Source organism: Ranitomeya imitator, chromosome 3 (assembly GCF_032444005.1).
Source record: "Ranitomeya imitator isolate aRanImi1 chromosome 3, aRanImi1.pri, whole genome shotgun sequence".
Classification (NCBI taxonomy): Eukaryota; Metazoa; Chordata; class Amphibia; order Anura; family Dendrobatidae; genus Ranitomeya; species Ranitomeya imitator.
This window is the reverse complement of record NC_091284.1, coordinates 738,575,738-738,596,278: the sequence shown is the minus strand read 5'-3', so window position 1 is coordinate 738,596,278 and position 20,541 is coordinate 738,575,738. Positions and strand designations below refer to the sequence as shown.

Here is a 20,541-nt window from a genome sequence, read left to right as displayed (position 1 = left end):
ATGCCCTGCATCAAACCCAGGTCCCTTCAGCCTGGCCCAAATGGGTTCTGGGCACCAGAACTGGCATCAAAATGGGCAAACAGCCCATTTTCATAGATTTGAATAAGTAACTGATGTTTTTAATGGGTTAAATGCCTTTGGGCCACTGATACAACACTTTAAATACACAGATAGTGATGCCCTGAATCAAACCCAGGTCCTTTCAGCCTGGCCCAAATGGGTTCTGGGCACCAGAACTGGCATCAAAGTGGGCAAGCAGCCCATTTTCACAGATTTGAATAAGTAACTGATGTTTTTAAGGGGTTAAATGCCTTTGGGCCACTGATATGACACTTACAATACACAGAAAGTGATGCCCTGCATCAAACCCAGGTCCCTTCAGCCTGGGCCAAATGGGTTCTGGGCACCAGAACTGGCATCAAAGTGGGCAAACAGCCCATTTTCACAGATTTGAATAAGTAACTGATGTTTTTAAGGGGTTAAATGCCTTTGGGCCACTGATACGACACAAAAAATACACAGACAGTGATGCCCTGCATCAAACCCAGGTCCCTTCAGCCTGGCCCAAATGGGTTCTGGGCACCAGAACTGGCATCAAAGTGGGCAAACAGCCCATTTTCACAGATTTGAATAAGTAACTGATGTTTTTAAGGGGTTAAATGCCTTTGGGCCACTGATATGACACTTACAATACACAGAAAGTGATGCCCTGCATGAAACCCAGGTCCCTTCAGCCTGGCCCAAATGGGTTCTGGGCACCAGAACTGGCATCAAAGTGGGCAAACAGCCCATTTTCACAGATTTGAATAAGTAACTGATGTTTTTGAGGGGTTAAATGCCTTCGGGACACTGATATGACACTTACAATACACAGACAGTGATGCCCTGCATCAAACCCAGGTCCCTCCAGCCTGGCCCAATGGGTTCTGGGCACCAGAACTGGCATTCACGTGTGCAAACAGCCCATTTTCACAGATTTGAATAAGTAACTGATGTTTTTAAGGGGTTAAATGCCTTTGAACCACTGATACGACACTTAAAATACACAGAAAGAGATGCCCTGCATCAAGCCCAGATCCCTTGAGCCTGGCCCAAATGGGTTCTGGGCACCAGAACTGGCATCAAAGTGGGCAAACAGCCCATTTTCATAGATTTGAATAAGTAACTGATGTTTTTAAGGGGTTAAATGCCTTTGGACCACTGATACGACGCTTAAAATACACAGATAGTGATGCCCTGCATCAAACCAAGGTCCTTTCAGCCTGGCCCAAATGGGTTCTGGGCACCAGAACTGGCATCAAAGTGGGCAAGCAGCCCATTTTCACAGATTTGAATAAGTAACTGATGTTTTTAAGGGGTTAAATGCCTTTGGGCCACTGATACGACACTTAAAATACACAGATAGTGATGCCCTGCATCAAACCCAGGTCCTTTCAGCCTGGCCCAAATGGGTTCTGGGCACCAGAACTGGCATCAAAGTGGGCAAGCAGCCCATTTTCACAGATTTGAATAAGTAATGTTTTTAAGGGGTTAAATGCCTTTGGGCCACTGATATGACACTTACAATACACAGAAAGTGATGCCCTGCATCAAACCCAGGTCCCTTCAGCCTGGCCCAAATGGGTTCTGGGCACCAGAACTGGCATCAAAGTGGGCAAACAGACCATTTTCACAGATTTGAATAAGTAACTGATGTTTTGAAGGGGTTAAATGCCTTTGGGCCACTGATATGACACTTACAATACACAGAAAGTGATGCCCTGCATGAAACCCAGGTCCCTCCAGTCTGGCCCAAATGGGTTCTGGGCACCAGAACTGGCATCAAAGTGGGCAAGCAGCCCATTTTCACAGATTTGAATAAGTAACTGATGTTTTGAAGGGGTTAAATGCCTTTGAACCACTGATACGACACTTAACATACAAAGACAGTGATGCCCTGCATCAAACCCAGGTCCCTTCAGCCTGGCCCAAATGGGTTCTGGGCACCAGAACTGGCATCAAAATGGGCAAACAGCCCATTTTCAGAGATTTGAATAAGTAACTAATGTTTTTAAGGGGTTAAATGCCTTTGGGCCACTGATATGACACTTACAATACACAGAAAGAGATGCCCTGAATCAAACCCAGGTCCCTTCAGCCTGGCCCAAATGGGTTCTGGGCACCAGAACTGGCATCAAAGTGGGCAAACAGCCCATTTTCACAGATTTGAATAAGTAACTGATGTTTTTAAGGGGTTAAATGCCTTTGGACCACTGATACGACACTTAAAATACACAGAAAATGATGCCCTGCATCAAACCCAGATCCCTTCAGCCTGGCCCAAATGGGTATTGGCCACCAGAACTGGCATCAAAGTGGGCAAACAGCCCATTTTCACAGATTTGAATAAGTAACTGATATTTTTAAGGGGTTAAATGCCTTTGGGCCACTGATACGACATTTAAAATACACAGACAGTGATGCCCTGCATCAAACCCAGGTCTCTCAAGCCTGGCCCAAATGGGTTCTGGGCACCAGAACTGGCATTCACGTGTGCAAACAGCCCATTTTCACAGATTTGAATAAGTAACTGATGTTTTTAAGGGGTTAAATGCCTTTTAACCACAGATACGACACTTAACATACAAAGACAGTGATGCCCTGCATGAATCCCAGGTCCCTTCAGCCTGGCCCAAATGGGTTCTGGGCACCAGAACTGGCATCAAAGTGGGCAAACAGCCCATTTTCACAGATTTGAATAAATAACTGATGTTTTTAAGGGGTTAAATGCTTTTGGGCCACTGATACGACACTTACAATACACAGAAAGTGATGCCCTGCATGAAACCCAGGTCCCTTCAGCCTGGCCCAAATGGGTTCTGGGCACCAGAACTGGCATTCACGTGTGCAAACAGCCCATTTTCACAGATTTGAATAAGTAACTGATGTTTTTAAGGGGTTAAATGCCTTTGAACCACTGATACGACACTTAACATACAAAGACAGTGATGCCCTGCATCAAACCCAGGTCCCTTCAGCCTGGCCCAAATGGGTTCTGGGCACCAGAACTGGCATCAAAATGGGCAAACAGCCTATTTTCAGAGATTTGAATAAGTAACTAATGTTTTTAAGGGGTTAAATGCCTTTGGACCACTGATACGACACTTAAAATATACAGATAATGATGCCCTGAATCAAACCCAGGTCCCTTCAGCCTGGCCCAAATGGGTTCTGGGCACCAGAACTGGCATCAAAGTGGGCAAACAGCCCATTTTCACAGATTTGAATAAGTAACTGATGTTTTTAAGGGGTTAAATGCCTTTGGACCACTGATACGACACTTAAAATACACAGACAGTGATGCCCTGCATCAAACCAAGGTCCTTTCAGCCTGGCCCAAATGGGTTCTGGGCACCAGAACTGGCATCAAAGTGGGCAAGCAGCCCATTTTCACAGATTTGAATAAGTAACTGATGTTTTTAAGGGGTTAAATGCCTTTGGGCCACTGATACGACATTTAAAATACACAGACAGTGATGCCCTGCATCAATCCCAGGTCCCTTCAGCCTGGCCCAAATGGGTTCTGGGCACCAGAACTGGCATCAAAGTGGGCAAACAGCCCATTTTCACAGATTTGAATAAGTAACTGATGTTTTTAAGGGGTTAAATGCCTTTGGGCCACTGATATGACACTTAAAACACAGAGAAAGTGATGCCCTGCATCAAACCCAGGTCCTTTCAGCCTGGCCCAAATGGGTTCTGGGCACCAGAACTGGCATCAAAGTGGGCAAACAGCCCATTTTCACAGATTTGAATAAGTAACTGATGTTTTTAAGGGGTTAAATGCCTTTGGGCCACTGATACGACACTTAAAATACACAGAAAGCGATGCCCTGCATCAAACCCAGGTCCTTTCAGCCTGGCCCAAATGGGTTCTGGACACCAGAACTGGCATCAAAGTGGGCAAGCAGCCCATTTTCACAGATTTGAATAAGTAACTGATGTTTTTAAGGGGTTAAATGCCTTTGGGCCACTGATACGACACTTAAAATACACAGAAAGTGATGCCCTGCATAAAACCCAGGTCCTTTCAGCCTGGCCCAAATGGGTTCTGGGCACCAGAACTGGCATCAAAGTGGGCAAGCAGCCCATTTTCACAGATTTGAATAAGTAACTGATGTTTTTAAGGGGTTAAATGCCTTTGGGCCACTGATATGACACTTACAATACACAGAAAGTGATGCCCTGCATCAAACCCAGGTCCTTTCAGCCTGGCCCAAATGGGTTCTGGGCACCAGAACTGGCATCAAAGTGGGCAAGCAGCCCATTTTCACAGATGTGAATAAGTAACTGATGTTTTTAAGGGGTTAAATGCCTTTAGGCCACTGATATGACACTTACAATACACAGAAAGTGATGCCCTGCATCAAACCCAGGTCCCTTCAGCCTGGCCCAAGTGGGTTCTGGGTACCAGAACTGGCATAAAAGTGGGCAAACAGCCCATTTTCACAGGTTTGAATAAGTAACTGATGTTTTTAAGGGGTTAAATGCCTTTGGGCCACTGATACGACACAAAAAATACACAGAAAGTGATGCCCTGCATCAAACCCAGGTCTCTCAAGCCTGGCCCAAATGGGTTCTGGGCACCAGAACTGGCATTCACGTGTGCAAACAGCCCATTTTCACAGATTTGAATAAGTAACTGATGTTTTTAAGGGGTTAAATGCCTTTTAACCACAGATACGACACTTAACATACAAAGACAGTGATGCCCTGCATGAAACCCAGGTCCCTTCAGCCTGGCCCAAATGGGTTCTGGGCACCAGAACTGGCATCAAAGTGGGCAAACAGCCCATTTTCACAGATTTGAATAAATAACTGATGTTTTTAAGGGGTTAAATGCTTTTGGGCCACTGATACGACACTTACAATACACAGAAAGTGATGCCCTGCATGAAACCCAGGTCCCTTCAGCCTGGCCCAAATGGGTTCTGGGCACCAGAACTGGCATTCACGTGTGCAAACAGCCCATTTTCACAGATTTGAATAAGTAACTGATGTTTTTAAGGGGTTAAATGCCTTTGAACCACTGATACGACACTTAACATACAAAGACAGTGATGCCCTGCATCAAACCCAGGTCCCTTCAGCCTGGCCCAAATGGGTTCTGGGCACCAGAACTGGCATCAAAGTGGGCAAACAGCCCATTTTCACAGATTTGAATAAGTAACTGATGTTTTTAAGGGGTTAAATGCCTTTGGACCACTGATACGACACTTAAAATACACAGATAGTGAAGCCCTGCATCAAACCAAGGTCCTTTCAGCCTGGCCCAAATGGGTTCTGGGCACCAGAACTGGCATCAAAGTGGGCAAGCAGCCCATTTTCACAGATTTGAATAAGTAACTGATGTTTTTAAGGGGTTAAATGCCTTTGGGCCACTGATACGACATTTAAAATACACAGACAGTGATGCCCTGCATCAATCCCAGGTCCCTTCAGCCTGGCCCAAATGGGTTCTGGGCACCAGAACTGGCATCAAAGTGGGCAAACAGCCCATTTTCACAGATTTGAATAAGTAACTGATGTTTTTAAGGGGTTGAATGCCTTTGGGCCACTGATACGACACTTAAAATACACAGAAAGCGATGCCCTGCATCAAACCCAGGTCCTTTCAGCCTGGCCCAAATGGGTTCTGGGCACCAGAACTGGCATCAAAGTGGGCAAGCAGCCCATTTTCACAGATTTGAATAAGTAACTGATGTTTTTAAGGGGTTAAATGCCTTTTAACCACTGATACGACACTTAACATACAAAGACAGTGATGCCCTGCATGAAACCCAGGTCCCTTCAGCCTGGCCCAAATGGGTTCTGGGCACCAGAACTGGCATCAAAGTGGGCAAACAGCCCATTTTCACAGATTTGAATAAATAACTGATGTTTTTAAGGGGTTAAATGCTTTTGGGCCACTGATACGACACCTAAAATACACAGATAGTGATGCCCTGCATCAAACCCAGGTCCCTTCAGCCTGGCCCAAATGGGTTTTGGGCACCAGAACTGGCATCAAAGTGGGCAAACAGCCCATTTTCACAGATTTGAATAAGTAACTGATGTTTTGAAGGGGTTAAATGCCTTTGGGCCACTGATATGACACTTACAATACACAGAAAGTGATGCCCTGCATGAAACCCAGGTCCCTCCAGTCTGGCCCAAATGGGTTCTGGGCACCAGAACTGGCATCAAAATGGGCAAGCAGCCCATTTTCACAGATTTGAATAAGTAACTGATGTTTTGAAGGGGTTAAATGCCTTTGAACCACTGATACGACACTTAAAATACACAGACAGTGATGCCCTGCATCAATCCCAGGTCCCTTCAGCCTGGCCCAAATGGGTTCTGGGCACCAGAACTGGCATCAAAGTGGGCAAACAGCCCATTTTCACAGATTTGAATAAGTAACTGATGTTTTTAAGGGGTTAAATGCCTTTGGGCCACTGATACGACACTTAAAATACACAGAAAGTGATGCCCTGCATCAAACCCAGGTCCTTTCAGCCTGGCCCAAATGGGTTCTGGGCACCAGAACTGGCATCAAAGTGGGCAAGCAGCCCATTTTCACAGATTTGAATAAGTAACTGATGTTTTTAAGGGGTTAAATGCCTTTGGGCCACTGATATGACACTTACAATACACAGAAAGTGATGCCCTGCATCAAACCCAGGTCCCTTCACCCTGGCCCAAATGGGTTCTGGGTACCAGAACTGGCATAAAAGTGGGCAAACAGCCCATTTTCACAGATTTGAATAAGTAACTGATGTTTTTAAGGGGTTAAATGCCTTTGGGCCACTGATACGACACAAAAAATACACAGAAAGTGATGCCCTGCATCAAACCCAGGTCTCTCAAGCCTGGCCCAAATGGGTTCTGGGCACCAGAACTGGCATCAAAGTGGGCAAACAGCCCATTTTCACAGATTTGAATAAGTAACTGATGTTTTTGAGGGGTTAAATGCCTTTAGGCCACTGATACGACACAAAAAATACACAGACAGTGATGCCCTGCATCAAACCCAGGTCCCTCCAGCCTGGCCCAAATGGGTTCTGGGCACCACATCTGGCATCAAAGTGGGCAAACTTCCCATTTTTACAGATATTAATAAGTAACTGATGTTTTTAAGGGGTTGAATGCCTTTGAGCCACTGATACCACAGTTCATATGTCAGGAAACAGGAAGAAGTCCTGATTACTTCAATTACACATACAGTGCTCTGAGCTGCAATTTCCTTTGCCTGCCCGCACAAGGCTGGAATTCTAAGACACTCTTTCTCCCTTCCCCCGCTATACGGCCGTAATGTACGACGAGTGTTGTGAATTCCACTCTTGGGCTCCCTCCGGTAGTTGTAAGTGGCACTTTCGTGAGTTCTGCTCTTGGGCTCCCTCCGGTGGTTTTAAGTGGAATGGCTGCTCCTTGGATTTAGCAGTCAACAGCTGCTTCCACTGATTGTCTATTCTGCTCGGCTATTTAGCCTGGCTCTTTCTTTCAGCTTGTGCCACTTGTCATTGGTTCCTGGTTGGATTCACATCTCTTTGGATTTCCCTGTTATCCTGACCAGTTCAGCAAAGCTAAGTCCTTGCTTGCTCTTTTCTGTCCACAGGTTGTGGACTTATCCGTTCTGTGCTTTCTATGTTTTGTCCAGCTTGTCAGTATGAATTAATTCAGTTAAGCTGGAAGCTCTGGGAAGCAGATTTACCCTCCACACCTTTAGTCAGGTGTGGAGATTTTTGTAAACTCTGTGTGGATTTTTTGTAGTGTTTTATACTGACCGCACAGTATTCCATCCTGTCCTATCTATCTAGCTAGACTGGCCTCCTGTGCTCATCCTGGTTTCATTCTGTGTATGTATTTTCCCTCTCCACTCACAGTCATTACTTGTGGGGGGCTATCTATCCTTTGGGGATTTTCTCTGAGGCAAGATAGTTTTCCTGTTTCTATCTTTAGGGGTAGTTCTCAGGCTGCGACGAGATGCCTAGGGAGTGTCAAGAGCATCCCACGGCTACTTCTAGTGTTGTGTTGAGCTTAGGGACTGCGGTCAGTACAGGTACCACTTCCTTCAGAGCTCGTCCCATGTTGCTCCTAAACCACCAGATCATAACAGACGAGCCTGCCAGCTTCATTGAAGAATTTATATGGCCCTGTGCTGCTGTCACGATAATGCCAAAAAATGTCTTATTGTGAGTGTAGTTTCAGAAGGACATGGCTAACTACACACACACTCACAATGCAGCTGCGACCCCTTTCTCTTCCCCCCCACCCCTCAGCTTCACTCCTACCCGAAACAAAGCCTATGATAGAGACTGGGCAACCTGATACTTATGGTGGGCAGGGTGTGGCTTTAAACTGCAGGTGACCAATCCGGCAAAGCCACCCGTTGTCCCTCCCCTCTCACTCAGGAATGCCTTTGTCTGAGACCTTGGAATAAGGTAAAGAACTATCAGATCAGTGCATATCATTAACCAGCCCTTTAGTGTTGTCACAAGCTCAGAAGTATAAGTCACTATACTCTTAGACCAGCCATCAGTCTTGGCCGGGAAGCGATCTAACACAGCTTGGTAAAGCTGTTCCATGCATCTGGATGTATTTATCCTCCTAAGGCTCCTTTCACACTAGCGTCGTTTTGGAGAAAAAACGCATTCTGCAAAGTTGTCTGCAGGATGCGTTTTTTCCCCATAGACTAACATTACCGACGTATTGCCACACGTCGTAACCATTGTGCGACGGTTGTGCCGTGTTGTGGGGGACCGCCGGCACAAAAAAAAGCGTTCAATGTAACTTTTTTTGTGCGTTGTGTCCGCCATTTTCGGCTGCACATTCGTGGCCGAAGCTCCGCCCCCTCCTCCCCGCAACTCACTATGGGGCAGCGGATGCGTGGAAAAAATGCATCCACTGCCCCCGTTGTGCGGTGCTTCCACAGCATGCGTCGGTACCTGGGCCACGCCCGACGCTAATGTGAAAGTAGCCTAAGCCACAGGCCAGCCAAGATGATACCATGACATAACCTGTAAGTTCTCTTTTCAACGTTAATCCTTTTTTATTTTGTAATCTGTAATGTACCGTATTTTCCGGCTTATAAGACGACTTTTTAACCGCTGCAAAGCATCTCAAAAGTCGGGGATCGTCTTATATGCCGGGTACGGCATGTGCAGGGAGTGGTCCTGTATGGTTCCCAGGATCTAAAGGAGAGGAGACTCTCCTTCAGGCCCTGGGATCCATATTTATGTAAAACAAAAGAATAAAAAAAAAAATATGGGATATACTTACCCTTCGACGGCCCGCGGCTCTCATCGGTGCAAGGGCCGGCCTCCGATCCTAAGGATGCATTGAGCGAAGGACCTTCGGTGACGTCACGGTCACCCGACCAATCACGCGACCGCGACGTCATTAAAGGTCCTTCGTTAAATGCATCCTTAGGAACGGAGGTCGCCGCTTGCGCCGCTGAGAGCCGCGGGCCGTCAGAGGGTAAGTATATCCCATATTTTTTATTTTTATTCTTTTTTTACATGAATCTGGATCCCAGGGCCTGAAGGAGAGTCTCCTCTCCTCCAGACCCTGGGAACCATCCGCACCTCACATGCTGTATAAGATGACCCTCGTCTTATACAGCGAATATATCCCAAACTCCATATTTTATATGGAAAAGTTGGGGGTCGTCTTATATGCCCAGTCGTCTTATACACCAGAAAATACGGTATATATGAATTGTCTCCTTTCTAATATCTTTTTATACTTTGTAAACACTGCCTAATTTTTCATGGAGTAAAATATTTAATTGCTAGCTTGTTTCTTCTGCTCTATAATGAACTGTGTCCTCTGAAGTGAATTGCGCTACTGATTTGAGTTGGCTCCGGACCCGTTAATCGGAGTTGGTGGCAGCATACTTTGTTCTGTGTGATTGGGAATCTTTGCAGCGATGGCAGCGTTGATAATTATTGTTCCCGCCTGTGTGGGAGTAGTTATATCGCCCTCGCTGCAGTGTGCCCAATAGCCAGTACAAAGCAGGCAGCCTTTCTGGCGACTAATTACCCTAGGTGCAGTACCCTGTTTGATCTCATCCCTTCAGAAATGGATAGTGGAATGAATAAAAATACAAATGAAATTAATATAGGCAATAAACCATATGTGTGTTTACAATTTAGTCCCCAATTTAATAGGATTAAAACTATCATTAATAAAGCCATACCAATTTTGTTTGAAGATCCCACTCTCGCTCTTATTCTGTCCAATGGATGTAATATAGTGGCAAGAAGAGCGCCCACTTTGGGTAATATGATATCTCCTAATCATTTTTCTTCTAAACATCCGATCAATACCTGGCTGCACTGCACAGGCTGTCACAAATGTAACGTAACTAACTGCACTACGTGTAAACATCTCATCACCGCTAAATTTTTCGGCATCGGAGGTAACAAAAATCAATATAAGATTCAAACATTTATAAACTGCAATACACGTTTTGTAGTTTATAAAATTGATTGTGCAATTTGCGATAAATCATATATCGGCTGCACCACTCGTAAACTAAAAAACTGCATATCAGAACATCTTTATGATATAAAATGTACCACAAACAATAGTCGCACCATTTCCTCTGTGGCAAAACATTTTATTGATTTTCACTCCCGAAATACCGATTCTCTGAAAGTAACGGGTATTGAGAAAATTAAAAAACCTCCGCGTGGTGGGGATATTCACAGAGCGTTACTTACCAGAGAAGCGTTCTGGATCTTTAATTTGGGTACAAGGTTTCCAAATGGTTTAAACAAACGAAATGAATTGATGTTTCATTACTAGCAATGTCCCTTACTGTTTTTATATATTATTGTTTTGTATTCACATTTATAATGTTTTTATCTATATATATTGTATTGTATAGGACCTGTGTGTCACATGACATTTCTCCAGCATTTGATTGGTGCTATATTCCATTTATACCTGATATGTCATTTAGCAGATCAGCTGTGATAAAGACCGCTTGGTCGAAACGCGTCGCTCGCTTTACTATGTGTATGATGCCGTCCCAGGAGTTGTCTCCTCATTTTAATATGTTGGATTAAAATTTGTATATTTTACTTGGAAGCTGGAACATTTTCTTTTCTTTCTTAGAAAAGAGCATCACAATTTTTATCCAAGGCATACAGCAAATGACAGACTTATTCCACTGGGCCTGTAGGTAGTTTTTATAGGGAAGAATTGGTGCTTGCAGAACTGTGTTGTGTCGTGTTGGGAGGCGTAAAAATGTAGATTCACCTGTGTTTAAGAGGTGGAGCTGGAAACCCAAAGATGACTGGGATCCGGCTGTTAATGTTGTCAGAAACTATATATTGTGTATTTTATACAGGAGTATATTGACCCGGCCTGACCAGCATATTCCTGTCTGTGCTTCCAGGAGGGGCCCTTCGTTTACCTCTCTCTAATGGGGACAGTTGGCACGTCTGAGGGGGCCATGGCTTCTCTGTGTAAGTATATGGATATAGCACCTTCATCACTACTGGAGGACGCTGCAAACCAGGGCTGTGGAGTCTGTATAAAATGGACCGACTCCTAAAATATATAATACATTGGGTACATTAAAACCTACAAGAGAAAAAAGTAAGCAAAAAAACCCTGATGTAACTAAGTAAAAAAGCAAAAGTGCATTTAAATAACACAGTTTTTAGTAATACTGTTTTTTTATAAAAAAATAGCACAAAAGCCATCCCACTGCGTCAAGGTAACTCTGATCGGGACAGTCCTACACTGTCTAATATTAAAACCTTACCATGTGTCAATGTTGACCTCAGTGTAAATAAGGGCAGACAAAAGGACTGGGCCCAACCAGTGAAACACTAGACTGGGGAAGCCTTATATATAGTCTCTAGCTCAGAAGCAGGGAGGCCACACCCCGGCTTGCACAGAATGCAACAATGCAGTGAAAAAAACACAAATTGAGCTTAACTTGAGTTGGTACACATGCAGAGGTTAAACGCATGTTCACATTGGCCACAAAACATTAGTTACATCAGGGGTTTTGCTTACTTTTTTCTCTTGTAGGTTTTAATGTTTTGTGGCCAATGTGAACATGCGTTTAACTTCTGCATGTGTACCAACTCAAGTTAAGCTCAATTTTTGTGTTTTAATACATTGGGTACAGTAGTACAATGCAGGATGTGCTGTAAATGTTTTCATAGGAATTTGTGAAAGTTATGAAATGTCTTTATGATGTCTGTTCTGTTCCTGATCTCAGGATCTCAGCTATTAGTGGAGATGAATCTGTGCTGCACTTTATGTACATGCTCTGACCAGGGCTGTGGGGTCGGAAGTCAGGGAAATTGAGGAGTCTGAGGTTTGGCTTACCCACTCCACAGCCCTGCTGCAAACGTGGGTGATCAGGACTAACACTGGATTCCCAAACTGAATTCAATGAATTGATACACTGTCATGGGCGACATATCACAGGAGCAACCTCTGCATCGTCCAAGGAGGCAGAGGGTCCACTACCACCTTCAAAGCAGGTGGAATTGTGCACTATGATGACTTAACGGACTGTGAAGTGCTCATGTATTGTTCTCGTGCAGGGGCCTTGCTCTGTGCCTGCTGCTGCGCACTGTATTCCTCACACTGCAGATAAGTGTATGTATGTTTGTGTATATCTACAGTTGTACTCAACAGTTTACATACCTTAGCAGAATTTTTGCTTTCTTGGCCTTTTTTTCAGAGAATATGAATGAGAACACCAAAACGTTTCCTCCACTCATGGACAGTGGTTGGGTGAAGCCATTTATTGACAAACTACTGTGTTTTCTCTTTTTAAAATCATAATGACTACCCAAAACATCCAAATGACACTGATCAAAAGTTCACATACCCTGGTGATTTTGGCCTGATAACATGCACAAAAGTTGACACAAATGGGTTAGAATGGCTACTAAAGGTAACATCGTCACCTGTTTGCTTGTAAGCAGTGTGTGTGCATAAAAGCTGTGTGAGTTTCTGGGATCCAGACAGACTCGTGCATCTTTCATCCAGCCACTGACTTTTCTGGATTGTGAGTCATGGGGAAAGCAAAAGAATTGTCAATGGATCTACGGGAAAAGGTAGTTGAACTGTATAAAACAGGAAAGGAATTGATAATGCCAGTCAGCAGCATTCAAACTGTGATTAACAAATGGAAAATCGGGCTGTGTGAAAACAAAACTACGGTCAGGTAGACCAAGAAAAATGTTCACAACTGCCAGGAAAATTGTTCGGGATGCAAAGAAAAACCCACAAATAGCATCGGCTGAAATACTGCACTCTCTGAAAACTAGCAGTGTAGCGGTTTCAAGATGCACAATAAGGAGGCACTTGAAGAAAAATGGGCTGCATGGTCGAGTCCCAGAAGAAAGCCATTATTGCACAAATGTCACAGTATCACGCTTACAATACGCAAAACAGCACAGATACAAGCCTCAATACTTCTGGAACAAGGTAATTTGGAGTGATGAGACCAAAATTTAACTTTTTGGCCACAACCATAAACGTTACATTTGGAGATAGGTCAGCAAGGCCTATGATGAAAGGAACACCATTCCTACTGTAAAGCACGGAGGTGGATCGCTGATGTTTTGAGGATGTGTGAGCTGCAAAGGCACAGGAAACTTGGCCAAAGTTGAAGGAAAGATGAATGCAGCACGTTATCAGCAAATACTGGGGGCAAACTTGCACTCATCAGCCCGCAAGCTGCGCATGCGACATGGACGTTCCAACATGACAATGATCCAAAACACAAGACCAAGTCGACCTGTCATTGGCTACAGCAGAACAAAGTGAAGGTCCTGGAGTGGCCATCTCAGTCTCCTGACCTCAATATCATTGAGCCACTCTGGGGAGATCTCAAGCGCACAGTTCATGCTAGACAGCCCAGGAATTTACAGGAACTGGTGGCTTTTTGCCAAGTAGAGTGGGCAGCTTTACCATCTGAGAAAATAAAAAACCTCATCCACAACTACCACAAAAGACTTCAAACTGTCATTGATGTTAGAGGGGGCAATACACGGTATTAAGAAATGGGGTATGTAAACTTTTGATCAGGGTCATTTGGATGTTTTGGGTTGTCATTATGATTTAAAAAGAGAAAACACAGTAGTTTGACAATAAATGGCTTCACCCAACCACTAACCATGAGTGGAGAGTAATCTTTTGAGCACAACTGTGTTTTTGTATATATAATTATTATTATTTTTTCTGCTACTCCTGTTTTGCAAATCAGATTCTCTTGTGTGATGTTGCTGTCTTGCTTGGCAGGGAAAGAGTATGGAAAAGCAGACGAACGTTGGCTCCATTCAGACCCCACAATTGTATCACTGGAGATCCTCACCGTTGTTGTGGATGGGCTGTTGGCTGTAGTGTTGACATATGCCATAATAAAGGATAAGTACTACAGGTGAGAGTGACCTCTTAGCGCAAGTCACCAGAGCAATATCGTGTCTTGTTTGAATATTTATAGTCTGAGTAATACTTTTGCCCCATCTAGTGGTGGAATTTGGGTAGTACAGAATTACCCACGACCAGCTTTCCCCCCAGGCTACATGATGGTTTCTGACCATAATGTGATGACCATGTGAGCTTTATGACAGGATCAGACTTTAGGGCATATCCTAGTAATGTACTGAGATCACCCAATTAAAGTAGCAGTGCACTAAATGTTTCTTTCACTGAAGTGACATGGATTCTTTTTACTTCTAATCTTCTTGTTTTTCAGGCATTTCATACAAATCACACTTTGTGTGTGCGAGTTATATGGAGGATGGATGACGTTTTGTCCAGACTGGTTAACTGGAAGCCCGAATCTCAACACCTCCAACTTTCTGTATCTGTGGGTTTATTTAGTGTTCTTCAATGGCATATGGGTCGTAGTTCCCGGCCTCTTATTATGTCAGTCCTGGGTGCAGCTTAAAAAAGTTCATATTGGCCGAAAACCTGTTGGAAAAAAATCAAGATAAGAGTATGGTGGCATTGTTTGACTCTTTGTGACATTATTTCCTTTTTATTAATTCACACATCTACTTTTATTCTTTTTTATGTTTCTTTTTTTTTTTGGAAACTTGCTTTTAATTGAGAGATGACATAGGGCCGTTTCATTTGGTTTTATTTATTTTTTTTAAGTTCCTTTTCAAGTTTTGTGTTTTTCGTTGATGGTTTTTGTGCAAAATTCTTCAAAATGACGCATGCGCTTCATCAATTTTGCGCAAAACCTAAAACTGTGCTCTATTTTTGTCTTATACCTTTTTTGCACCTTTGTTTTTTTTTGTTTGTTTTGTTTTTTAGAGCAAAAAAAATGGAATGTTCTGTTTAAAATGTCAAATTGTGCAAACATTTCTCGGTTACATAAAATTATTCTGGGCGTACTGGACTAAAAAATCGCTATTAATAAATGTGCCACAAACCTGGAAAACCACAGTCACATTAGCTAACAAAAAAAAAACAGGCATGGAAATAAAAAGAAAAATTAAGAGTAGAATTTAACCGAAATAAAAAACAAGAAAGAGCAAGTGCAATAATGAATCGGGCCCTATAAGTACCTGTCTTATCACACAAAAGCGTGGTATTGCTGACCCCACTGTAAGTGGAGGAAGGAGTAAGACCAGATCATTTTTTTTTTTAAAGGGATCTGAAGATCATATGATCCATTAAACAAGATTAAGTTGTCTGTAATTAGTAAAAAAAATACGGAGATATGTCCAATTTAGATAATTATCAGTGTGCAATCTTAGATTGCAATGTCAATGAATGGAAGCTTTTTTTTTTTTTTTTTGCAGACACAGTCCACAAAGTACAGATATATGAACAGACCCATAGACTATAATGGGTACGTGTTCCATCCATGAAAATCAGACGTGAAAAACAAACGTTTGACTGAGGCCTTATACAAATTGCAGACAACAACCTTTTTATAATGAGTTCTATAGTAACTGCTGGCCACCTCTGTTGCCCCTTTTGTATACTCTACAGCAGACTTGGGCAAAGTTCAACCCATGGGTTCTAATTGGCCCTCAGGATAGTACAGTCAGAGCACTCGAAATGGTGGCGTACTGCACCGTGTCACTAACCCCTTGCCTAGTGTCCCAGTTTTGAGTACAATGGTGTAACATTGTGCCATCTGATCCTTGCTGCACTGTTCAGCCTGTGCTTCTGTGGGTCTCAAGGCAGCAGGAGCAATGACTGTGCTAGATTTACTCTGCTGTGAGTGATAGGAAAATTAATAAACCATAATTACTTCCCCTTTAAAACTACCCCGATCCCTTTAACTGTCCTCTTGTTAGAATAGAAAAACCTCAATCCACATACTGCATAGACCGGAGCAGGTGAACAGAGTTAGGTGAGTATTCTATCTATATATATATATAATTGTCTAAGGGTTTTTCCGTCTGTCTGTCTGTCCTGGAAATCCCGCGTCTCTGATTGGTCGAGGCCGCCAGGCCTCGACCAATCAGCGACGGGCACAGCGACGATGATGTCATAAAGGACGTAGACATCCCGCGTCTGATTGGTCGAGGCACAGTATCGACGTAGATGTCATAATGGTTGCCATGGCGACGATGATGTCATAAAGGTTGCCTCGACCAATCAGCGACGGGCACAGTCTGCCGCGAATTCTGGAATCATCATTGTCCATATACTACGGGGACATGCATATTCTAGAATACCCGATGCGTTAGAATCGGGCCACAATCTAGTATTTTTATATACAGGTGGGAAAATAATTATTTAATGCCGATTTTGCATGTTATCCCACCTACAAAGAATGGAGGTGTCTGTAATTTTTATTGTTGGTATACCTCAACTGTAAGAGACAGAATCTTAACAAAAAATCCAGAAAATCACATTGTCATTGATATGCATAGTCAATTTCCATTTTATTGTTTGAAATAAGTATTTGATCACCTACCAACCAGCAAGAATTCTGGCTCTCACAGACCTGTTAGTTTTCTTTTAGAAGCCTCCTACTCTGCACTCATTACCTGTATTAATTGCACCTGTTGGGACTCATTGCCTGTATAAAAAGAGACCTGAGAGAAGGCAGCAATTGTTGACACAATTATTAGAAAATGGAAGAACTGCAAGATGGCTGCCAATCTTTCTCGGCCTGTGGCTCCATACAAGATCTTGCCTCGTGGGGTAAGGATGATTATGAGAAAGGTGAGGAATCAGCCCAGAACTACATGGGAGGCCCTGGTCAATGACCAGAAGATAACTGGAACATTACCGTTACTAACGCACTACGCCATCATGGATTAAAATCCTGAAGGGCACGCAAGGCCACGCCTGCAAATGTCCAGGCCCGTTTAAAGTTTGCCCTTGACCATCTTGATGATCCAGAGGAGGCATGGGAAGAAGTCATGTAGTCTGATGAGACCAAAATAGAACTTTTTGGTATCAGCTCCACTCGTTGTGTTTGGAGGATGAGTACAACCCCAAGAACACTGTCCTAACCATGAAGCATAGTGGGGAAAACATACTTTGGGCATGCTTTTCTGCAATGGGGACAGGACGATTGTACTGTATTGAAGGGAGGATGGATAGTTTCATGTATCTCTCAGATTTGGCCAATAACCTCCTTCCCTCAGTAATAGCTTTGAAGATGGGTTGTGGCTGGGTCTACCAGCATAATAATAATTTGATTTCTATAGCGCAGACATATTCCGTAAGAAGCCTTTCAAGGTCCTAGCGTGGCCTAGCCAGTCTCCAGACCTGAACCCAATAGAAAATCTTTAGAGGGAGCACGGAGGAGTGGGCCAAAATCCCTGATGCAGTGTGTGCAAACTTGGTCAAAAACTACAGGAAACATCTGACTTCTGTAATTGCAAACAAAGGTTTCTGTACCAAATATTAAGTTCTGTTTTTCTTTTGTATAAAATACTTATTTCATGCAAATTATGTAAAAAATCATGCAATGTGATTTTCTGGATTTTTTTTTTTTTAAGATTCTGTCAAAGTTAAAGTGTACCTATGATAAAAATTACAGACCTCCCCATTCTTTGTAGGTGAAAAAACAAAAACTTGCAAAATTGGCAGTGTATATATTGGAAGGTCGGCTCACTTGGCTGCTCCCTGAGGTAGACACCGAAACACGTTTAGGTTAAAGTCTCTGGGTGGTTTATTACTTCATAAACCATAAAGCCCAAAATAGTAATAAAAACACAGCCTTTCTTGCACAAATGAAAATAAAAAGTCCATACAAAGTCCTTCCCAGTATGGCTACTGCCTTCTGGGTTACACTCACACGGAAACTCTCTGTTTCCTCCAATACCACACCTACAAAAAAAAATGGCTGGACATTTAGCTCCCTCCAAACACACACTTGAGGTGGAGATATGGTGAGTAAACACCCCGCCTATCTCTGACCTACTCACCATGAAAGCCAGACCCTGAGAACGACTGATTTACTCTCAACACATACCACGCTGGAGGAAAACATATGGCTTTCACATCACGCAGGATAATAACCGTTATGACACATCTCCTCTCACATACGGCACCAGTGACTCTAACAAAATATATGTATATATACACACAGCTCTGGCAAAAATTAAAAGACCACTGCAAAATGTTCAGTTTGTCTGATTTTTCTCTTTATATTCATATTTTTGAGTATAATGTAAATTGTTCTTTAATTCTATAAACTTCTGACAACGTGTCCAAAATTCCAAATTTTTTCTGACAAAGAAAAATGGTCAAAATTTAAAAAAAAACAAAAAACAGTGCTTTCAGACCTCAAATAATGCAAAGAAAACAAGTTCATAATCATTTGGAAACAACAATACTAATGTTTCAACTCAGGAAGAGTTCAGAAATCAATATTTTGTGGAATAACCATGATTTTTAATCACAGTTTTCATGCGTCTTGGCATGCTTTCCACCAGTCTTTCACACTGCTTCTGGCGCAAAAATGTAAGCAGTTCTTCTTTGTTTGATGGCTTGTGACTATCCATCATCCTCTTGATTACATTCCAGAGGTTTTCAATGGGGTTCAGGTCTGGAGATTGGGCTGCCCATGACAGGGATTTGATTTTTTGCCAGAGCTGAATACATATGTATATAAATAAATGCATACATACATTTTCCTGTAGGTCCGTATGTCGAGGGAAACTGGGATCCATAATATACTGTTTACGGGGGTGATGTGAAGTCCATCAGATTGTGTAAGGGTGTGTGACAGTAATCATACTGTGTGGTGGGAGGAGCTGCTGGGTCATCATAGTGTGTGTGAGGAGTAGAGGTGGCATCATATTGTGTAAGGGCCTTCATACAATATGGAGTAAATTTCTGGCTGTAGAACATTTTCTCATAAGGATTATAGATTATCTGTTGTAGCAAGGCCAGGTAGGCTAGGGTTAAATCCTAGCTCTCCAGGCTTTGATTTGTGCACCTGGCTAGCTCTGCATATAAACAGGCTAGGTGTTCATCTAAGTCAGTCTGCTGAGGAGGCTGAGCAGACTGGATGTTGATGTCTCTTGAAATTGGAGAAGAACAAGCCAGAATCTCTTTGATAAGAGTCTGCACTCAGTGGTTGCTATGGACGATAGAAGTTTTGTTTGACTGAACTGTGGCTAGCTCAGCGGTGTCTGGAGTAGTCAGGGTCTGTACTGGTTAGTTAGCACCTGGACAAGGCTAGGGATTTATTTTGGTTTGGTTCTGTACAACCTGTAAGAAGAAAAAAACTTCATGTGTTTGGACCAAAACTTCAGTGCCTGTGTGAACACTACCTAAGGCCTATTGCCTATCGGAGCGAGTGAAATCCCACACTATGTAACCTTTTGCACAGTTCCGTAGTTTTTTGAGTTTTGTTGCCTCTCCGTGGTCCTCTATGGCCTTAAACCATAGGGTTTTAGTTTTGTTCAGTGTGTTACTTATGGATCGCGTTGAAACCATCATTCCAGTTATCTCCCTCTCAGCCCGAAGGTATTTGGATGTTGCATGTGGTTTCTTTGCCATATTTTAAACCAACTTTTGCTGTGTTCTCTTGTCAATGTACCTTTTGTATCATTATATTCAGCTCAACTTTGATGTGGTCAAAACTCAGCTGCGTTTGCTGATTTTTCATCCAATAAAAACATGCCCTGATTAGAATAGGTGCATCATATTGTGAATTAAAAGAACTGTTTTGTTAAATTGTGACCAATCCTTCTAGCTTCACCTTCACTTCTTTTGTTGTGCCCACCCATGAACAACCAGAGTGGGCAGCTGCAGTACAAATCCCCCGAGATCTCTTCTGGACCATACTTTTTCTTCGGCACTCCCAGTGCTGAGATTTAAATGTTAATAACAGGTTCCCTGACATAGTGAGGAATGGCAAATAGATATAAAAATACCTTTTTGATAGTGCCAAGCTGGTCATAGACTTATGGGCATTGCCACGATCCCCTGGGACTTTAAATATGTAGATGGCCTCTTCAGAGAGGAGGAAGACTTGAACCATAGTTCCAACTGCTGGCATAAGGAGAAACACTCCCCCCTATAACCCATATGAGGCCTCTCATCCAG

At 43.1% G+C, this 20,541-nt stretch overlaps 1 protein-coding gene across 1 annotated transcript in view; it reads left to right on the top strand.

Moving 5' to 3' along the window:
• The window catches only part of EBPL (EBP like), a 62,114-nt gene extending 41,987 nt beyond the window's left edge, over nt 1–20,127 (top strand). The window contains exons 2-4 of the mRNA XM_069758860.1: nt 11,426–11,495; nt 14,302–14,440; nt 14,759–20,127. Of these exons, the coding sequence (XP_069614961.1) occupies nt 11,426–11,495; nt 14,302–14,440; nt 14,759–14,999 (450 nt within the window). The 3' untranslated portion in view covers nt 15,000–20,127. The remainder of the gene's footprint in view (nt 1–11,425; nt 11,496–14,301; nt 14,441–14,758) is intronic.
• The last annotated feature ends 414 nt before the right edge of the window (nt 20,128–20,541 follow it).